Source organism: Electrophorus electricus, chromosome 23 (genome assembly GCF_041902795.1).
Source record: "Electrophorus electricus isolate QZ-2024a chromosome 23, ASM4190279v1, whole genome shotgun sequence".
NCBI lineage: Eukaryota > Metazoa > Chordata > Actinopteri > Gymnotiformes > Gymnotidae > Electrophorus > Electrophorus electricus.
In genome coordinates, this window is record NC_137519.1 from 8531923 (window position 1) to 8554000 (window position 22078).

Consider the following 22078-nt stretch of genomic DNA (forward strand, 5'->3'; position numbering starts at 1 on the left):
TGTGACTGGGCTTTGGATGTTGTATGGCAGGAAGTTGCTGCCTTCAACAGTGGAGGATGTCAGGGTGAGGCGGTCTTTGTGTCTGCACAGTTACTTTTGTTCGCGGCGGGCAAGACCTGAAGCAGAGTTAGGCAGTGCTTGTGTCCTAAAAGCACCATGACCTGCCATCAGAGTGAGGGTATGGGAACACTGCCTGGGAGAGTGCAAGCTTGTTTAAAGATACGTAATCCTTGATTAATGCCTTGTCCGGTAGCTAAAGATTAGGCCACTATTCAATGAGTCCTGCTAAGGTGTGTCAGCAAAATGAGAAGTGACATTCTATTTTGACACCATAGTGCTAAAAGAATAAATAGAATTGTAAAAAAAAAAAAAAAAACCTGAAACTGACACAACATCTAGTGTTGAATTAAGCATACAGTGTTCATTTATGTTCAGGTGGAATTGGACAGGTATTAATTCAGCACTGGGAAATTGGTATAAACTCTTGAGTCAGTGTACACAGTAGCTTCACATATTTTGACTGTAGTAACATTGTTCATTCCAGTTAACTTCAACAGGCAGTGCGTATGCCACAATTAACCTGGAACTGCACCATGCTGGAACGGTGGACGAGCCGGTCACTAGTTAGGGTTATCAGTGCTGACCTGCTGTTACCGGCTTCTCTGTGGGTGCTCCTGCCATAACGGTTGTCCCTCTCTGTGAACAGAGCAGTGTTAAAAACAGGCTATCTGATAACAAATAAAAACTTCTGCGTGTTTTCTCAATACCGACTTCCTTTGGAAGAGGAAGCACATGCTCATCGACACACCCTTCGAAGTGCCATTTTCTGAATTCTGCGATAAGCACGCGCAGAATGTGCTGCAGGTTATAAGTTCCTCACTGAATATCAATAGGATGTCGGTAGTATGGTGAGGTTAAAATCAACATTAAACGGCCATGACAAGTGTGAATGTGCAGAAAGAGCAGACTGACGAAGCAGCTGTCGGAGCGATAAGATGCAGGTTCCATGGCTTTTTTTTTTTTTTTTTTTTTTTTTTTTTTTTTTTTTTTTTTTTTTTTTTTTTTTTTTTTAAAGGCCCATCCCAGCAGAAGCTGGAACTCCAGGCTTGGCCAGAGGAGCCAGACGTGTGCACAGCTCTCATTAAGAGCAGCCTCCCGCTGCCGTCAGGAGTTGACCGTAGCCCTACTGCTGAAAACCACTCACCGGAGAGCTGACAGCAGACCCAGACACAGTGCGGCGCCGAGTGCAATGGATCTTCCCCTTTGCTCTGTTCTTGCTCTGCACTTTTCAGATGGTGGCAGCTGAAGTTTCCTATAGGAAACAAAACAGGAGTAAACAAACTTGGCGACCTGGGCCAGAGCAGGAGCATCTGAAAGGCTTTTAATGGCCTGTCCCCAGGACAAATGGCCAATCCACTCTGCTTGGTGATGCTTTCAGTAGGGAACAACAGTCCATGCCTTTTCTTCCTTGCTACAGTTTAGATTTATCTCTATCCTGTAGATTAGATTTACCTTTGTCCTACAGATTAGAATTTTTGGCTGCATCCATCTGTTGTTCAGTTGCTGTCTTTTCTTTTCTCCAAATGCCTGACCAGGCTAGTCTGCATGACGTGCATCATGTCACATATGTGTGTTCTTGGGTGTTAGATCATTGTTGTTAAAATATAATTTTGTGGACAAAAAAGTTTGTAATGCCTCTAATTACAAAAATGTAATAGCCTTAAAATGAGCTTTCAGTAATCCGGTTGTCCCCTAGTCTAGGTTTATCAGGCTGACCAGCTCACTGTAAATTGGCTCAGTCCTCTCCAAAGCACACTGGAATGTAGTAGATGGTGGTATGAGGCAGTAACAGTGCCACACCTCATGACTGTCTGTGTCTGAATACCCCTTCCCCAACAATTTGCCACGGAAGACCAGCCCTGCTCTCACACACCACCACAAAAGCTCATTTGTCTGAAAACATCTGCCATGCCTGTCAGAGTAGTAGCTCTGCTCCGGCTTGGGTCTCATTTGGACCCCACATGGCAGCGCTGACAGCTAGATCACATAAAAGGGCCCTTCTGTTGACATCTGCTTTGTTCCATTTTTATTTAATGCAGTAGCATTGTTTACCTCTGTGAGAGCATGCATGCGAACATGGCCTACTTGGGCATTCAAATGTTCACCCAGAGGTTGAGGTTCTTAGCCGTACAACCGTGGACCTGGCGACCACCTTGCTGCATGCCCACGAGCAGCAAGGCACAGTCAGCTTGGCGGATCTCCTGGCGAAGGATCAGTTTAACTTTCCTGTCATGCATGGTCTGAGTCCTCTCTGCTGGACCTGTTGTTCCTGAGCTGTCCATCCATGTAACTGATATTATCTGCTTTCTCAACTACACCCTTGCAGGGAAGCAGGCAGTGAGCTAAAGGCCATTCACTAGTCATCCTGGGCGTGTGAAGCAAGCAGGTGCTGCTGGACCAAGCAGCTCCTGTCACGACTACATCGCACTTCCTCGTCATGGTTTTGGCACCGACGTCATGACCTCTGACTGTGTAGAGAGCTGTTCCAGAGAAATGCCATCATCATGTATGCGGACTGAAGTGGGTTGGTTGGGGTTTTTTTTTTTTTTTTGGTGGGTTTTTTAGTGGGGTTTTCAGACACTTTTTTGATAAGCTGCTAAGCTTGTTCATTTTTCCAGCTCATAGGCCGTTCACTTCTCTCTGCATGAGCAGCTGGCAGGGTCCATATAGGCAAAAATGTTTCCATGTCATGCATTTGTGTAGTTTGAAGGGAAGAACCGTAGGCGTGCAAAAACGATGATGTCTGTCGGTCGACATGCAGAGCCCCTTTGTTGGTGTGTGAATGCGACAAGAAGTGCTGCTTCCCTCAGTGCTTTGTTTAAGAACACTTGGTTTGACTGGAATAAAAAAGTTGCACGTCTCCTGGTAAACCTGGAAGAAAACATGCAGTTGTGCCTCCCCTGTTCAACAGGACTGATGCTGAACGATCCCAACTGTTGATGAGAAGACCTTAATGTTGATCACGCTGAGTTTCCTAGAATGCACTAAAGTGCTTCGGTTTTGCCTTAGGATGGTGTGAGAGTTACGTTGAGTTTGTGATGCTGCCTTTGTTTTTGTTTTTTTCGAATAAGTAACATGTTATTGCGTTGTTATTAAACTACCTGGTCTCTCCTTCTCAGCCGCTTCAGATTGATAATTTTGATCCCCTTTCCAAGAATAGAAGCGTCTGCCGCACACAGCACTTGAAAGGCTAAACAAATTAAATAAATTTGGCTTCAGTCTGAGACTGATGAACTGCCCTTTCCACAGGTCCCCTAATTAACTGCATGGTTAAGAGCACTGTGCTTTCCTGCCAAATGAGTCTCTGAGAGTGGTCCATCATTTTTTTACGTATAATATGTTTATCCCCTTCTACTGTTGTTTTAGCTAATTAGTGGTGGAGCATCGGAGAAGTCTGATTCTTGTTCGGCTTTATAGGCTGGAACAAGTTTTAGTTCTTTAGCTCTCATATATTGTCCAGTCATCATTCTCGTGAGTGACCTCTGATATAATTGTTCCAGTAACAGAAGTTTCTTTCTGAATCTATAAGTCCTCTTTGTGTGTGCTCCTTGGTCCTGAGGCGTGGCGTGATTATGTGCAGTATAACCATTCACTTTTCTCTCTCCTACAATGCAGCGCTTCATATCTCAACCCCTTTCTGTTTGTCTGTAAAGCAGAACCCGGACCGCTCCTGCAAACCTCTGTGCTTTGGCCTGGGCTATCTGTGGATGTCTGCAGTATATTTTGCACATATTGGCACATACAGAGAATAGCTCGAATGCATTTTGCATATATGTACAGTTGCGTATATGTATAACGGCAATAAAATTGAACTGAACTGAAATGTGCCCGTCACGAGCTGTGCTTTGGAGTGGCTTTGTAAAGAATGCACATCAGACATGTATGGGCCCATCTTAGGTGTGTGCGCGTTTTCAACAATGCAACTCCTCCACTGGCAAACATCCTATGGTTTACCTGAAAACATGCATGCTTGCAAGCTTTGGTGCAGCTCTGCTTCCCTTATGCGCTGTGGTATTGCCCACCACCATTGCTCACCGCCATATCCCATAACAATTTATGATCAGATCAATCAGCATGTTTTCAGGAGCAACAAGGCTGATAACAGCTGAACAATATCATTGGTCAGTGGTTACTGTGATATTGCCCTTTGCAATACTGATGGCCCCAAAGGCTGCAGTGTTATACAGTGTTGTAGTATGCGCTGTGAGCGTTCAGTCCGATCACACATTGCGTGATGTTGCGTGGGTGTTTCGATGACCCCTTCTACTCGCATGATTCAGCAAAATGGTGCAGGCCAATCTGTAACTGTCAGTGGCTCAGCAGTTTGCACATTTCAAGGCTTCCAGCAATATGAAGCAGCATTATCACAATAAAACACTGAGTGCTCATGTAATCCTACTGCAGGATCCTGCCCTCACACTCTCTGAGTTATGTCTCTCAGTGTCTCAAATCGTTCCACTCTGAGGACATTGTCCCTACCCCTCTGTAGTGATGACCTACACTCACCCACCTGCCGCAGGAAACGGGGCAGCTGTTAGTGCTTTTAAACCAAGTCCATTCTCCCTGCTGCTACGCACATCTCAGCCAGAGAAAGCACGAGCCCAACTCTCATGGCTCTCACTGAGCAAATTGCCCTGCTTTTTGAAGCGACAAATGTTGGGTTGCTATAGAAACGGAGAGTTAAGCATCTGATGGTTGTCGTTGGTCTATAAAATTATATGTCCTGCTCTTACTGGGCTGTGTGCTGGAAGATTGCAGTAGTCCTAAAAAGTCTGACACATTTATGACGAACTCATCCCCAAAGTGGATGTTGTAATCCCCTGTTGTGGTCTGTTTCATTAGGTCAGCATGTATTGCGCTGATTATAAAATGGGCCTGAGTACTGCTGGGTTTGAAAATGCCTTGCAAATCGTGTAGCCTTTCTGAGTTTTCAGAAAGGCATTCTCTTTTTAGAATCAGATGACTTGCAGGTGTATTGAGTGACAGGTAGAGCTTGAGGTTCTATTACCTGGCTAAGTACAGGCTGTAATGCATGTATTGATGACTTTAAATCTACTAGCAAATAATATGGCTTCACCACACTATAATGTTTTTGTTAAAATTACATGCTGCCCAAGCTTTGCTGTGTAAGTGTAGAGAGGGAGAGCTGAGCTTGATGAGATGTTTGATCTTACGAAGCCTTGCTGGAAAATGTTTGGATTTGACAGATGAATGGAAGCAAGTTGCTAGTGGCACCGTAGTCCTGAGGCCTTCTCTCTCTCTCACACTGTCCTCTCTCTCTATCTCTTTGTGTTTGCATGCATGTTTGAGCATGTGAAGAAGGGGCACAAGTTTGCAGTCTTGCACATGTATATTAGTAAATCTGGTGTGTGTGTGTGTGTGTGTGTGTGTGTGTGTGTGTGTGTGTGTGTGTGTGTGTGTGTGTGTGTGTGTGTGTGTGTGTGTGTGTGTGTGTGTGTGTATTTTTTAATAACAATAGTACCACTGGGGCAGGATGCCAGAGCATAATTTCTCTTTAATGTGTCAGAGAATCTCCAGTGTGGCTGTGCTTTAATTGAATTGATAGGCCCGCATGTGAGAAATCCATGATGACATGCTCACACTCATCTTTCCCTCTGCCCTTCCTTTCCGCACACTCCTCCTCTGCGTGAAAGCACTGCTGGGTACTTAGACAGCGCTTTGATTTCGGGTTTGGGTGCCTGAGTGTTCGAGAGCACCGGGTTTTTTGGGGGGACGGGGTTGTATCTCCAGTCCTTTGCAATATACACTGGTAATAAATCCCAGCAGAAAGAGGGCCTGTTAAGGAACACCATTTCATCAACGAGTCCATCACCTCTCCCTGAATATCGCCTGCTCTGTTTAAAGTGTGCATCATTTTTCAGACTTTCTCCATCTTTCTCCTCTGCTTCCCTGAAACTGTGCTATCTGCATTTTCTGTTGTCTGTTGTTCTTGTTGACTCTTTGGTTTTCCAGTAGAGACTGTTGGACTTTCTGCTCTGTTTCCTCAGTAGTACTTTGGTGTAAAATATGTCTGGCTCTGCAGCTCCAAGAGGTGCCTACAGGGGGCACCTCTTATGCCTGCCCTCTCATGGCCTTCAATCTGGCTGCTCCTGCCCATAGGGTTCATTCTAATTGTGTTATACCACCACCAACGAATGGAGCCTCTTCAAATTCCGCCCTGCATCTACATAGAGGCACATGGAGGTGTTTAGCAACTTTTGTTTACATTTTGTGATTAGCTAATGGCAGATTTTATGGGCAGAGGAGGTGACATCAGTTTGCTTGCTCTGACATGCTGGATGATGGATGTGGACTGCAGCCTGTGACAGTATACCGACCATGAGTGATTTCGTGAGGTACTGTTTCCTAGACGTAGGTCCTTAAAGCAATTTTACCACAAGACCTCTGCAATGTTTAGAATCGATTCCCACAGGATAGGAAATCTTGGTATAAATTACAGAGATGAGAGTGGCTGCTTGATTTACGCATTGCTGTCAAAAATAATCCATTTGTAATGCCTATCTTTTGCTGGTCACTACTACAAAACATTATTGCTGCAGGAAACATTTAATTAAGCATTATCTGTCTAGGGATATTATGAACCAGGAGACTTGGGGTGTGTTCAGACCTAGTAACTTTGGTTCAGTTAAAACATTAGAGAAAGTGTGAAAGTTTCCTTTGGAACTCTGGTGTGCAACAAATAAGCGGACCGAGACCGCCTGGGCAGGTGGGTCCGTTTCTAAACAAATTCTGGTGTGGTTTATTTGAAGTCTGAACACAATATAAACCAAAGGCATCTAAATGAACCAAGCACATGTCAAAAGTTGCAACACTATATGTGCTGCAACAAAACAGAATGCATTGAAAACAAAAAATGTTTTTCACTACAGGCATGGTACAGGCATCGGAAGCGTACATCGTCTTCTCTTTGCAGCGTACCTTCTTTGGTATGTGCACCGGAGGAATTCTGGAGTTGTTTTGACTCTATCCATTTTTCTACCTCTTGCTGTGTTTCCTGATGGTAAAAATACCACCAGGTATACACAACGACGATAAGTGGTTAATCCCATACTTACACACATATATGTGCGTCATACGTCAATTGTTTAGACCGTAAATGAATCAAGCTCCAAGTCAGAACACTCCCTTAGCTCTGGTCTAGTGGTATCTCACAGTGAGGTTGCAGATTGCAACCGATACCCCTGAATACCTCTTTTAAATGCATTTAGAAAAACAGGCTACTTCAGTATCACTGTGATTTTAATTTGTCTCTCTGCGATTTTTGAAAGGCCACACCAGTGTATAAATATATTGTTTTCTGTCATCTCCTGTACTGAATTTGCCTTATTTCAATTTGCCTTGTTTTCTCACTTCTTTCATGATGAGGATTCACCCTCCCTTGCTTTTTCTTGTGCTAAATAATAAAAATGATCCTCCATTTGTCAAAATTTGGCTTCTCAAACTTCTCATAACACAAAACACCGATTCTTCTTTCCACATCTTCCAACCACTGCTGTAGCGCCCTGTAGCTTTAAGTTTAATGTAGAAGTTTTAAGTCAAATCACAATTGCAATTTTTAGGACTTTGGCAGGTAAATGCCAAACAAGTAAATTAAACCTCCAGCACTTCCATGCTTGAGAAAAAGTGCGAAAATTATTTTCCCACAGTATATGACAGAATGGCATGGCAAGTTGCACAAGTACACCGTAACCTCAGCTTACTTCTGTTGGTTATTTTATAGTATGTAGAAGGCATCGGAAAACTTTACTGACACAGGAAGGTGCAGTTCATAAAAATGACTACTATGGCAGATTTAGACAGGACTAAAATCACTCAGGAACGCTTGTAATAATTGTTACCTCACTAACACTACATGTTGCCTCATGTAACACTAATCCGTTTAGCCCTTTAGATGATGAATTATCTTCAGCCTGGATCCTTCCCTTAACCATGGTGGGTAAAAGTGGCTGAACAGGTTGCACATCAGACAGCTCTTTACCGATCATGTAATGTGGGGTGGTTGTGTTTAGTGCCTACAAAGTTTTGAGCATTTTTGTGTATGTATGGTGTTGGTGGTGGTGGGGGTGGCTGCTGTAACTTGTATTTGCTTGTAACAGAACTTGGCTCTATTCCAGCTGTGGTAAAAATTGTTCTCAGTGAGAAAGAATTGGAGAGAAGTGACAGGGATGGAGACAAGTGATGGGGATGACAACGAGAGTAATGAAGAGGCACATAAGTGCTACCCCATCCAGGGTGGAGTTTTAAATCCAAGCACCTTATGTCCCTGACCCCACCTCCAGAGTTCTGGAAAAGGGCTTTAGCACCTTTGTATAATCCACTTCACATGTCTCCAGTAATGCAGGGACTACCCGTTCCTAGAGAGAGAGAAGATGGAGAGAGCGAGAGAGACTCTGTGTGTGTGTGTGTGTGTGTGTGTGTGTGTGTGTGTGTGTGTGTGTGAGAGAGAGTAATGTGTTTGGAATTCAAATGCATGTCAGTGGCTTGCGTTCCTCACAACCAGAGTCTGAGCTGTTCTACTCCTTTTCTCTCTCCAGTTGAGTGGAGGGGTTTATCACTGTCACACAGGTGGAGAGTCCTCCGTCCTCAGAGGACTCTGGCAGACTGCACCCAGCACACATCCTTCTCTCTGTGCTGCTTCTCTTTGGTCCTCTCCTATCTAACTGGTTTTCTCTTTCTCTTCCTTTCTTGTGTGTGTGTGTGTGTGTGTGTGTGTGTGTGTGTGCCTTTGTTCTTTTACCAGCATTCTCTGTGCTGACTCTGGAAGTTGTATATATATTTTTTTTAACTCATTGGGTTTCCCACTCTCTCTTTCAGATCATGAAACTTCAATTTGTGTGTGTGTGAGAGAGAGAGAGAGAAAAAGAGAAAAATGAAACCATACCACTTGTTCTTGGATTTCTTCCTTTCCTGCTGGACTGAGAGCTGGAGCTGTCCCACTGCCTGTTTCTCTTCCAGCGGTCTAAAGCGAAGGGCCCGTCTTTCTCTCTCGCATATGTTTTCTTCTGTTCAGCTGGGAAACTGCAGTGCAATTGCCCCCTCGCACCTGCAGTTTGTCCCCCCTGACAAACCCATGCTTTGTGAAAATGCATTACTATCTTCTTGCCAGTACTTTCTCTATGTGTACAAGTTGCTCTGACTGCCTGATAACTTTGCTTCCCTCGAGTCTCTGACATGAGCCAGTCTGATGTTGTGGACATTCCGCATGTCAGGCGCTTTGCGTCTCACTGGGCTATTGGGGATGCATGGCCACCACACTCGAGTCATAACCTTGAAGCTAAAATAGCCTCCCTTATGCCGTTGGCATATAAGTCGAACATCTATGTGACTCATTGCAGAAGTGCTGAATTGCGGTGTGTCCGTGTCATTGACCGTCCTTTATGGTGCTGGATCATCTAGTTACTCGCTAAGCAGAAACAGTCCACAGCAGTTGGGCTCTGATTCAGAAGTTTCCTTTGCGTTGTTAGGAAAGTCTCTGCTGCAAGCGTGCGTGAGGGCATGCTCATGCCTGCGTGCGCACATCTGTACGTGTGTGTGCAGAGCAGATCAGAGTGAGTCTGATTTTTGCATCAAGCTAGAGTGCTCAAAGTGGCAGCAGAAGGCGGAGTTTGTCTGAAAACAGGTGGCGCTTGAACTGCAGGGGGCGAAGGGCAGTGCAGGCGGAACCTGCTGGGCTGTGCTCCAAACCCCACCCCGCCCCAGTCCTTGTGGGCCAGAGGAAGTCACCACACCCGCCTTCCCCTCAGATTATTTGCATATTTTAAATAATCCTTCGCCGTGGGCACTCAACAGGAAGAGTAGCGCATCATGTGCGAGAGTCGAGTGGCAAGCTGCGATCGTTCTTGCTGTTGTCATTCGTACAGAAACAAGGGGGTTGGAGTGTGAGGGGGTGGGTATTACGGTTTCAGTAAAGCTTTCTTCTGCAGTCAGGCTGTTATTAGTTCAGTGCAATCCTGTGCCGGGAAACCAGCTTTTTTTGTGTTGTTTTTAAAGCCAAGAAAGAATGGATGGCAAAAACACGTGCGCATGCACGCAAGTGTCTGTACTGTACTGGTACACAGTAGGCTTCATGTAAGCGCACTGTGGAGTTAAATTCTGTATTCGTTGGCTTTGCCCTTCCTCTCTTCTGCCTCCCTCACCCCTCCTCAAACTCCCTCGAGTCTGGGGTCTGGCCTCCTTCCTGCAGTCACGCACACTGCCTGTTTCCTCCTTCGGGGAGGCTGATGCTTAAGTAACCGTCTACAGTCCCATCAGGGAGATGAGCAACTTGAAATTGTGAGGCAAATGTCTCATAGCGATGAGTGGTGTCCCTGATGCAGAGCCAGCGAGGCAAACGGCAGAAGCCTAGTGGACCAGGGCTAACTCTCGCTGGAGCCAACATCCTCCTGCCTGACCGGGCTTGCTCACTCACCTGAAGCCCCCAACGTTTGTGATCTAACATTTATCTGCCTTTTTTTCTATTTTTCTTTTACTCTTTGTTCTTTCTTCATTTCTTTTACTCACTCACTCTCTCACTCCCTCTCTACCTCTCCCTCTCTGCAGGTCAGTATGAGACTCGCCTGAATAAGTACATCCGCCACTACGAAGGCTTGTCCTACGACACGGGCAACCTGCATAACAAGCACCAGAGAGCCAAGCGAGCACTCTCACACGAGGACAAGCACCTCCACCTCCAGTTCCACGCCCACGGCAGGTCAGTGCGTGCCCCCGCTTCGCTGAGCTCATACAGCGGGGTTTGGCTGACGTTTGGCCATTCATCACCCCATATCTTCACTGAGTGTTAAAACAATTGTACTTACGAAAAGGCAGCAGAAACAGCTCTGGCTGTAAGGTTGAGGGTTATTACTCTTGTTTCTTGAGATATGGTCAGAACTCGGAAGATGGGTGTGTTTTCGAATTCGGTTTGTTTTTAAGTGGTTTAGTAAGATATGGTTTGCAGTAGTTTTTTTTTTTCGTAACTTCAGATAAGGTTTCTGAAAAATTTTAACTCGGAGTGGGAGAGACAGAAGTTGGAAAGAAGCAATATCCCCTAAAGAGCAGTAAACTTAGAGATTATCTTGTTGCTTATTTGGTGTTGGCGTGTATATGCAGTTCAGCACGTGTGTGGTTGCGTGTGCGCATGTTTGCATGTGTACAAATGTGGTGGGGAGATGGTGTGGGTGTGTGTGTTTGCATTTGCCCAACAGGGCAGTGCTGGCCCAGTGACCTTCGCACTAGCAGCCTGTGATCAGGCCTGAAGCTATCCAGACACAGGCGCTGTTGGCAACAGCACACCTTCCAATTTTTTGCTTTCAACTCGTGCCATTTCCGTTCCCTCCTGAGGGCTTTTTTTCATTCACTTCATTGGAACAATTGGCACAGAGTTTCACACCTACTTTTAAGGCAGCAGTTTGGTTCATTTATGGTCTAAACGTTTTGACAGCTAGATACCAGCTGGCGTTTATTCAGTTATGGCATTCTGTTTTTCAGGTGGTAATTATTTTTATAGATATGGTCAGGCTTTTGTTTGTTTTGTAAGAAGACACTGTAGTTTCCCCTGCTTTGTTCCAGAACATGGTACTGCATTTCGGTCTTGTCCACTATTGTCTCTGATGTGGCTGATTTGCTGCTCTTCTGACCCGTGTGTGTGTGTGTGTGTATGTGTATGTGTGTATGTGTATATGTGTATATGTGTATGTGTATGTATGTGTATGTATGTGTATGTATGTGTATGTGTGTGTATGTGTGTGTGTGTGTGTGTATGTGTGTGTATGTGTGTGTATGTGTGTGTATGTGTATGTGCGTGCGTGTTGCTGGGGAATGGCTCCTAACAGTAACAGCCCACCCTTCAGAAAGCCAGGCCAGATAGTCACAGTCCTCTGCCTCTCTGGACAGTCAGGGGTAGAGCATGGTTCCAGTGTCTTTTGGAGACAATACTTTGGGTGTGTGTGCGCGTTTGTGTATACATGTACGTGTGTAGGTGCATAAAATAAATACTACTGCAGAGAGGGTTTCATTAACGGTAACCTGAGTCAGAGTATGTTCTTTGGCAGTTTTCCTGAGCAGGCTAGTCATGCAGCACAGTGCTCACCTCCTGCTCTACTGACTCGCCTGTAGACCAGGATTCCCCCAGGTCCTTCTGTCCCTCTCCTGTCACTGTTAGACCCTTGGAGCACAATCCCATATGGAGTCTTTAATTAGCCATTAACATGAGGAGTTAGCAACATTACCTGCTGATATAAATGTTCTTTCAGGTAAACAGAAGAGCATTACTGACCAGTAGCATAGCCGTTTTTGGCTGTGTTGTGAAGGAGGTGGTCATTTAGCAGCAGAATCCAAAATGTAAGCTTTTTGTTTTTGCAGTTTTACAAAGTGTGAAATTTTTCCACACAATAATAGATGTAGTAGGTTTTAAATCTGCCTACTGATTTTCTAAGAAGATTCTGAGTAATTATCATTAAATAAATAAATAAATAAATAGACTAATGAATAATATGATTACTAGGGCAAAAACAATTTAGCTAGCAACTAAATGTCTTTTAGTGGAACTGAACGTTTGAACCAATATTGTAAAAATATATAAATACACTATTATACTAGTCAGGCTGGTTGGAGTGGCAGCAGAATGGAAGAACAAGAAGCATTGAAAGAAGGAAAACAATAGTTCTGGAAATTGCCTCTCCGCTCCCTCTTTCTCCTCCTAACCCCCCTCCTCTGTCCGTCTGTGAAAAAGTTTCCAGCATGCGCAAAATAAGCTTGTGCAGGAAGGTGTCCATTCGTCCTCTCACTCCAGTGACTTTGTGGGGAGAAGAGGCTGTGGCTTCAGTAGTAAGTAACTGCACTTACGCTGCAGAAGGTTATGAAAAATGATATGATTCATAGACATGACTGCATGCAAAATGAATGAAGTGTGAATATTCCCATGAAAGCCCATCGTTAAGATGCTGGTTCACTTCCAGAGCACAGGAGGGTTCAAGTTGCACATGTTAATCTGAAGCACAGCCCTTAATGTCCCCATTAGATCCTTTCTAATATAGATTACGTTATCCATGGAATGGACATTCCAGTGGTATTTGTGTGACTGGCTGACGGCAGTAATTCCCTGATGCCGTGATGTAGAGAAAAACAAATGCAGCATGCAAGCACACACGTGCACACATATGAACGCACATACACGTGTGCACACACGTCATACCCTAATGTGAGTCAGATTTTGGTAATGCCAGAGAGTGAATATGCCACCACTGTAAGTGTGTGTTGTGTTTGTGAAGGAGGCCCAGCTCCCACTGCAGCACCAGAACTCTGTAGGTTGCTGCGTTGTGTGTTAGCACCGGAGGCTCCTTCTGAAGGGATTGTGCTCAGCAGTGACAGCTCAGTACCATGTATGTGTTTTTTTTGTTGTTTTTTTTTATGTGTGTGTGTAACAGTGACTTTCTCTTTAAAGTTAACTGGCGAAGTTACTTGACGCGGACATGAAATGATGTGTTCACTTGTCCTCCTGCATTATTCATGGTTTCCCTCATTACTGTTTTATGCAGAATTTAATTGACAGTGTGATCAGGTTTGTGTGTTGTCTTTTTAAAAAAAAAAAAGTAATTATTTTTTTTAAAATTATTATTTTTATTTATTTATTTTTTTTAAAGAAAAAATACCTTAGACACTGCTCTCTCTGTCTCTGTCTGTCTGTCTGTCTGTCTGTCTGTCTGTCTGTCTGTCTCTCTGTGTGTGCGCGTGTGTGAGTGTGCGCGTGCGTGCGTGTGCGCGTGCGTGCGTGTGCGCGTGTGTGCATGCGTGTGTGCACGTGCTTGTGTGCTTTTTGGGGTGAGTGCTGCTTCTTATTCAAACCCCTAGGGGCTCTGACCCCACGTGACCTCGCGTTTGGTCTTCGGCCCACAACTATCAGCCGTGCTTCAGAGGTCCAAATTTAACCGGCGAGCAGACTGTACAGAAAGAACCTTTAACTGGATAGCAGTCACACGCACGCACACACACTCATACACACGCTTCTCCAAACTACTAAATTGCACTGTCTACTCATTTTGTATTTTGTATTTGTCCTGTCCTGTATTTATTATTGTTTATTTATTGTTTATTTAATGACATTTTGCACTATATTGGACTGTTTGCACTTGTGTAGCATGTTGTCTGTTGCAATGTTGTTTTTATGTTGCACCATGGTCCTGGAGGAACATTTGTCTCGTTTTTGTTGTGTACTTGTATATAGCTGAAATGACAATAAAACCTCTTGAACTTGAACTTGAACTGTTCTGAAACGTGAGTAATCATGTGAAGTATGTGATGCAGTTTCAATCGGAAAAAAATATTTTCTCTGGTTGTTTACTGTGTTCAGTAGGAAAACCCCTGATTTTAGCTCCCAGGCTGTAACTTGGCCATATACGCACCCAAAATAAAATTTTGTTTCTCTGTGTCTTTATATGTTTCTGTGTGTCTTTGAGAGGCAGAGAGGAAGAAATGTTAGCATGGCAGTTGGGTGTGTGTGTGTGTGTGTGTGTGTGTGTGTGTGTGTGTGTGTGTGTGTGTGTGTGTGTGTGTGTGTGTGTGTGTGTGTGTGTGTGTGTGTGTGTGTGTGTGTGTGTGTGTGTGTGTAAGGGGGAAGAAGCAGGCTAAAATGAGCACGTGTGTGTGTGTGTGTGTGTGTGTGTGTGTGTGTGTGTGTGTGGTTGGTTTCTGGACGTCTGTGCCAGGCTGTGGCTGTTGTGGTCAGATACAGTGTCTGGTCTCACCAGGCCGGGCAAACCTGCGCGGGAGGAAGTGCCATGCGATTAAAAGCAGATGAATGTACAGCTCTCCATTCTGACCTTTTTGCTGTCCTTGCTCCAGCCCAGGAATACGAAGTTGCATGCAAGACCCAGCAGGGGAGCCTCGATCTGGGCAGACTAGCCGCGTGTGGCATAGGGCTGAGCTCTGGGCTCCAGGAGCTCTGAGACTGAGTGTGCGGACTACCCACAAGACCGACCTTATTCATTTAGAAAATGCAGAACTTACTCGACTTCCTGCACGCTATGCCCCACATACATTGTGTGTACGATCGTGTGTGTGTTTGTACATGCGCGTATGTTCAGATGTTTGAGCTTTGTATAGCTGTATAAGATGCAGGGAGATGGGCACAGAGAGCGCGCTAGATGCAGCTCCGTCTGCCTCTGTCCGCTGAAGCTGTGGAGCTTTGTTGTGGTGTTGTGTGGCCTAAACTTCTCTATGTCCTTGCGTTGCTCTCCACATGCTCCACTCATGATGTTATAGCGGCTGCCAGTGCTGGAAGGCCAACCACATTGCAGTACGTTCCTCCCAGCAGGGCGACATTGAATGACAGGAGCATTGCGTTGTAGCATGACTCAACAGTCAGGTCTGGAGGACGGTGTGATGTTTCTTCTTCTCTAGTGAAACTTGTTTCCTCTTATTGGTTTCTGTTCTTGATGGCTTTATTCATTAAGGTGAGTGTAGTTGCTCCATGGTGAGAGGTCATTGCTGTGTACAGGGCCACATCGCTGTGTACAGCACAAAGCAAGATCTGCAATTCACATTTTGTTTATGCGGAGTGTAATTTTTCCATGCTCCCTCTCACAGCAGGACATCCTACAGAACAGGAAGGGGCAGTGGCTCATTAGATTGGAGTTCTGGGGGAGTCTGGCAGTTAGTTAGTGTCAATACTAATACAGATGAAAGTGTGGGTAAGGAAAAACAGCTCAGCTTTAAATACTAAGTGTGGTAAATATACACCATGTTTAAAATACATCTGGGGGGGGATTTAATTGGCAAGGTGTAGTTGGAACTCTGTTCCCCCATCATCCTTGGCTTTTGTTGCAGGCTCCTTGCAAAGAGAGCCGTCTTTTGAGTGCAGTGGTGTTCCCCAAGCACTCATCCCCACTGCAGTTTGTGAGCAGTATAGTGGTGTTCCCCGGATCTGATCCCCAGTGCGGTTTGTGAGGGGTGTAGTGGTGTTCCCCTGGCACTGATCACCAGTTCTGTTAGAATCCAGCCCTCCTGGGCTGCGTCAGCTCTCTGGCCAAACACTGTCCTCCTCCATCTCTGCCATACTGACACTGCCTCCCACATGTCACTGCTGGGTTAATTAGCGTCCGTGTGTCTGTGTTTGTGTATGCAATGATACAAAAGTTGGCCCATTTTAGCTTGTTTCTTCTTTCTGTTCTTCTTTTACTCACATTTTGCTTTCATGCTCTGCATTTTTCTCTTTTTTTTCTTGCGGTTGTAAGCTCACCCCTACCGCCCTGGTGATGCTGTTTGACTGGTTTATGGTGCAGTGACATGGCCCCTGATGTGAACTGAGCTTCTCGTCTGCTCTTGGGGCCAGCCTGCGCAGTGCCACTCAGAGCAAAGGCTGTGTCAGGTTAACCTCAGGAGTGTGGTGGTGGAGAGACCTGCATCTGCCTGACACATGGGCTATGTCTCCTGGTCTAGTGAGCAAAAGCTGGCAGCTGCCATGAAGTATTGATGAAGATAAGGATGATGATGATGATGATGATGATGGCGATGCATTACTATGACCAAGATTGCAATTTAAGGAAGCAACAGTCAATATGGGAAAAGCTGAGCAAGTCGTTTTCTCTCTCTTGCGCTCTATTTTTCTGTTTTTTCTTTGTCTGTCTGTCTGTCTCTCTCTCTCTCTCTCTCTCTCTCTCTCTCTCTCTCTCTCTCTCTCCTCTCTTTCTCTTCCTCCCTGTCTCTGTGTTATTAATAGTCCTGCAAGTCTCTGAGAGGCTCAGGGAGAATGATCTCTCTCATCCTTTTCCCCATTAGTTGGGCTGTCCGCCCTGCTTCACCCTCCCCCCCTCCCCCGTACTTGCTCTCTGTAATGTCACGTCATACGAACACAAGTTAAGCAAATCCTCATTGGCTACTGAAATAGATGGGCTGGCTCAGGCCTGGCCCTATGGGGTGTGATGCGTCAGAAGCAAACCCAATCGCTGATGAGTTCATTTCCCGCAACCCAGACCTCATTTTGGTTAGCAGCACAAATGGTTTCTGCAAGGGCTGTTTAGAACTAACCACGGAGAGAGATCACTGGAGCAAAGGACGGACAGCTCATTATAAAATAAAATATCTTTCTTTACCTCTGTTCAGCATGAGATATCAGTTAAACTTGATGGGGGGGGGGCCCCCTGGGAGCCAAGCAGGCCCTTGCAACCTCTCTCTGCTCTCTGCCTCCTCCTGGACTCTCACCAGGGTGGTGCCTGCGTGCCTGCCTGCCTGCCTGCCTGCCTGCCTCTGGGACCGCCCCAGGGAGAGAAGGGGTGAAGTGGATGGGTCAATCCTGCCAGTGCTGAAGAGGGGGGGGAAAAAAAAAGAAAAAAAATGCTCCTATGGACTGCAGTCTTATTATGCTGACAGCTTGCTCTCTCTCTCTCTCTCTCTCTCTCTCTCTCTCTCTCTCTCTCTCTCTCTCTCTCTCTTCTCTCTCCCCCCTCTCTCTCTCCTCTCTCTCTCTCTCTCTCTCTTTCTCTTTCTCTTTCTCTTTCTCTCTCTCTCTCATTTTTAAACATAAGAACATTGAAAGTAAAGAAAGAAAGGGCCTCTGTTTCGAGGAGCAGAGGGGGTCCTGGGTGTGGACTAGGGCCTCCTCCCCATCAGGGAACAGGGGGTGAGTGAACAGCCCTAATGTCATTGTGAGGCAGAATTCACTGCTTTCATGTGTGTGATTCACCACACCGATCAGTACTTGGCTTTCCTCTCCTGCAAAACTGCATCAAACCCAGTTGTCCTTTCAGAATTCACTGCACTACAGACTTGCCAGTTAGTTAAAGCACACAGGTGATTGCTGCACTATAGATTGTTCAGGAAAGGAATATTGGGGTTGATAATGCAGCCTACCAACCCAGGTGCTTGTACCTAATGTTCCTCACAGTTTATGTTGACCCTGACAATAGAGAGGGCTGAATGGGAGCTGGGAGAGAGAGGGAGTGGGAGGGAGAGAGAGAAGGTGGAAGAGAGAGTAAGGGAGGGAAAGTGGAGAATGTCATTGCCTCAGTACACTTGGTTAAGTGACAGCTTTTTTAGCCAGTGCTGGGCCCTTCTCCCAGTGGCCAGGTGACATTTCAGACATTTCAGCTGTTACTGAATGTGTGTGTGTGTGTGTGTGTGTGTGTGTGTGTGTGTGTGTGTGTGTGTGTGTGTGTGTGTGTGTGTGTGTGTGTGTGTGTGTGTGTGTGTGTGTGTGTGTGTGTGTGTGTGTGAGATATCAGAGGCCTTCCTCCTGAATGTCACTGTTTGTTTTGGTACCTGTACTCTCTGTGCTAATCTCTCTCCTGCTGATATTAGTGACATCGACCCTGTAGGGGATTATGGGAGGGACAACTCAGCGGAATGCTTTGGAAACGAGGTATTTGTAATCAGGGCGGTGGTTTGAGTTCTTGTTCAGTTGGATTAAAAATAAAAACATCTGGTGACTCAAAAACATACCAGTCAAAAATTCTTAATTAGATTATAGTTTACACCCAAATGAATGTTATTTGTTTAGGGTGGGGCCTCTTCCTGTATTGGGCCACATAGTTTGATAAAAATTGTTTGAATGGAGTTGTTTCGCTCCATCAAGTACAGTAAAGGAAACAAAATACCAGTCGTCGTCTTTATTTCCAGAGAAATGTTGAAATTGGCAAAATGTTCGAGTGGTATTCTGAAACACTTCATGTTTCTTGGATTTGCTATTTTCTCAGCATGGTGCGTAACAGTATGAAGGTGGGAGGGTGCTGCAGGGACTGGGTGAGGTCATGCACACTGACTTCATGCTGCTCTGGGAAACATGGTGGGGTAGCACCACACGCATCTCATGTGATGAACCCCCTCCCCCCTTTTCATTCTTTAATAAGCGCAAAGAAAATCGGGATTACAGGAATGCACACACACACACACACACACACACACACAGATACGCGCGCACGCACATGCACACACTACACACAAATAGCCACCCTTGTTACATTTTATCTTTTCATAATGAAAAATAAGTGTGTGTAGCAGGGCTGGATTTCATTTGGTCTCTGTGTAGCCATAAGGCTGCAGGTGGTGTCTGTTATTAGAGAATATCTTAATAGAGAACTCTCTTGCCCACTCACACACTCTCTCACACATGCAGACAGTCTCTCTCTCTCTCTCTCTCTCTCTCTCTCTCCTCTCTCTCTCTCTCTCACTCACACTCACACACAGACACACACACACACAAAAGCTTGCTTGCTCTCCGTTCACAAGGTATTCTGCTCTTTGTTACTACAGAGTGGGAGTTATTGCAAGGTGATGCTCACTGTGGACTCCAAAACATCTCCTCCATCAGACCGCATGCTCTCAGTAGAGCAGCATGCACCGAAAAGCCATATACAAGAACAGCTTCACATAACCTTGCGTCTGTGTTTTTAAATCTTGTGTTTTTTGATCTACAATCATTTTCAGTTTTTTCCTCATCTTTCCTGCCTTCTCTAAACTTGTACAGCTTTGCCCAGTTGCCAGTCCCAGGGAAGAGGGAACTGAAAATGCGAGGGCCAGTCAAGAGAGTCTCTGAGACAAACACCCCCCCCCCCCCCCCCCCGAACCTTCTCCAAGTCTTTTAAACTCCCAGAACTCCTCAAACTTTTTATACCATTATTATTTCATCTTAAGTGGAGGCCATTCTGCACCAGTATGGTGGATGTGGATCCATGTGCCCAGGGAGTAATGCAGCATTTGTTGCCATGGCTCCCAGGCTTTGTTGATGATGTAGGAAGGTGTTTGGTTTGTCTCAGATACAGTCTACCACACTGTGTGTAACTAATGAACAGTGAGCAGATGCCAAATCTCAGTTTTTCCTTTGTTGCATGCAGAGGATGGAAAGAAAGCTTTAGGGCAGGGCAGAAAGGTGCTTCACCTTTGGCTGCTTTTCCTCATAGTGTGGGAGATGTTGGCATGCTCTTTGAACACAAGCACGGGGGGGTGTCTTCTCCCATATCTTCGTTCCTTGCCCACTGTGATCCGTCTTCATGAATGCTTAACAGGCTACTCTCTCCAGTGACCTCAGCAGACGGACTTCACCTTCCCACACAGTAAAGTTCTAAATGATCTAAATAATGCAGTGTGTGTGTGTGTGTGTGTGTGTGTCTGTGTGTGTGTGTGCTGGATGAGTCTAGCTCTTGAGAGTTGGGTACAGGTGGGGCACAGTTCAGCCATGCCATGAAGGTTCTGCTGATGCTTAATGACTGTTTAATGGCAGTGGCCCACAGACACAACTTACAGGTTGGTAAAATGTCTGTTGGGTTAAAAATGTCTTTATTTTGAGTTTCTTTATCCAGAACTTTGCCTGTAACAATGTTTTTATTTCTCTCGCTTTCTGCACCCCCCCCCCCCCTTGTCATTCTTGTGTTTATTTTGCATTTATGGCATGGTCCCCAACAAACTAAAGACCTTCTGACCCTGTTCAGGAGAGAGTGTGCCTATCCATAACTGTGTGTGTGTGCATGTGTTTGGGTTTTTTGTGTGCGCTCAATAACTATGGAGATGCAGGAATGTGGAATATGTAAGCACCTGTTTTGTTTAGATGTACATGAGGAGACGACTGTCCTTCAAGCAGAGCTACAGCACAGTTTACTACAGACAATAGCATAAAGACTACTGGCTTTCAGGCCCGCTTGACATTTACAAGCCTGCAGGGATTTATACATCAGTTTCTGTTCTTTGTTGTGATAATTCATATTATAGTGTTGATATTGCTCATCTCCAATGTAGGTTTGCTGAGCTGTAATTTAGGGGGTCCTGTGCCATGGGGAGGGACTGTGTTATGTGGACAGTGCAAGGGTCAGTGTGCTCAGCACCTCCTGCGGGCCAATGACTGTCAGCTTTACTCAGCACCCAGCATGTGGGTGTGGGTGTTTCTGTTCATTTTTTCCGTGTTTGTGTTTTGTGTATGGTTGAGCAGTTGAGCTGTGGCCATATTTATTGTTGGTGTCTGTGGTGTTGTCTCAGGTGTACAGTTATGAATTATGGCGTGTGGGGGTATGCGCGTGTGTGCGCGCGTGCGTGTGCGCTTGTGCGTGTGCGTACGCTCGTGTGTGCTTGCGTGTTTGCGTGTGTGCTTACGTGTGTGTGTGAGACATAAGTTGAGTAATGACTCTAGATCAGGGGGAATAGAATGAGCCTAGAGAGTCTTGCACGTATGCGGTCCTGTGTGCATGTGTATGACTAAGAGCAGCGTTTCACTGGCACAATGTACTCTCTCTTCCTCTCTCTCTCTCTCTCGTGCTTTCCTTCTTTTTGTCTCTCTCCCTTTCTTTTCCTATCTCATCCCTCTATTTAACAGACTGTATTAAGGAATCTATTTCTATTTTCCCTCTTATTCCTCTCCTCCCTCTAGTTCAGAGAATTTCCCCCCCTTCTTTATTTTTCTGTATTTTTCACAATCTTTCTATCTCTTCCTCTCTCTCCTCCCCTCTTTCTCTGTCTTCCACAAAACATCATCTCTCTTTCTCTACACCCCCCACCTCCCTCTTTCCCTGGTAATCACAAGCTTTGACTGTCTGCTGGTGTTAGTAACATCCTTGCTCTATGCTATGCTATGCCAGTGATCTGCCTTTTGTATCCTAAACCCCGCCCATGTGACCCCACACTCAGAGAGGCGGGGCTACAGGAGGCGGGTCCATCCCAGGTGAGGTGTAAAAGAAGAAGGTTCTTTTCTTCAGAGCTCACCTGCTGTCCCCTGACCTACTTTAGCTGCCATTTCAATGAGTCTGCTTTCCACATCTCTCCCTCACGCTTTCTCACTCACACTCTGACTTTTTCAGGACACAGTGTACTCTCACTCATACTCCCTCTTTCTTTCTCTTTCTTTTTTCTTCCTGTCCCCCCGCCCTCTCTCTCTCTCTCTCTCTCTCTCTCTCTCTCTCTCTCTCTCTCTCTCTCTCTTTCTGTCACTGAAATAAATATACACACACACACACACACACCCTTACACTACCTACTATCCAGATTTCCTTGCAGCCTCTTTTGTTACATTCTTGTATGCCTGTCAATAGTGTCTTCCATCATG

The 22078-nt window shown here is 45.4% G+C and overlaps 1 protein-coding gene across 1 annotated transcript in view; it reads left to right on the top strand.

Annotated features, from left to right (window-relative positions):
- The window catches only part of adam10a (ADAM metallopeptidase domain 10a), a 57753-nt gene that overhangs the window by 2802 nt on the left and 32873 nt on the right, over positions 1 to 22078 (top strand). Inside the window, exon 2 of the mRNA XM_035521087.2 lies at positions 10621 to 10771. Coding sequence (XP_035376980.2) covers positions 10621 to 10771 — 151 coding nt within the window. The remainder of the gene's footprint in view (positions 1 to 10620; positions 10772 to 22078) is intronic.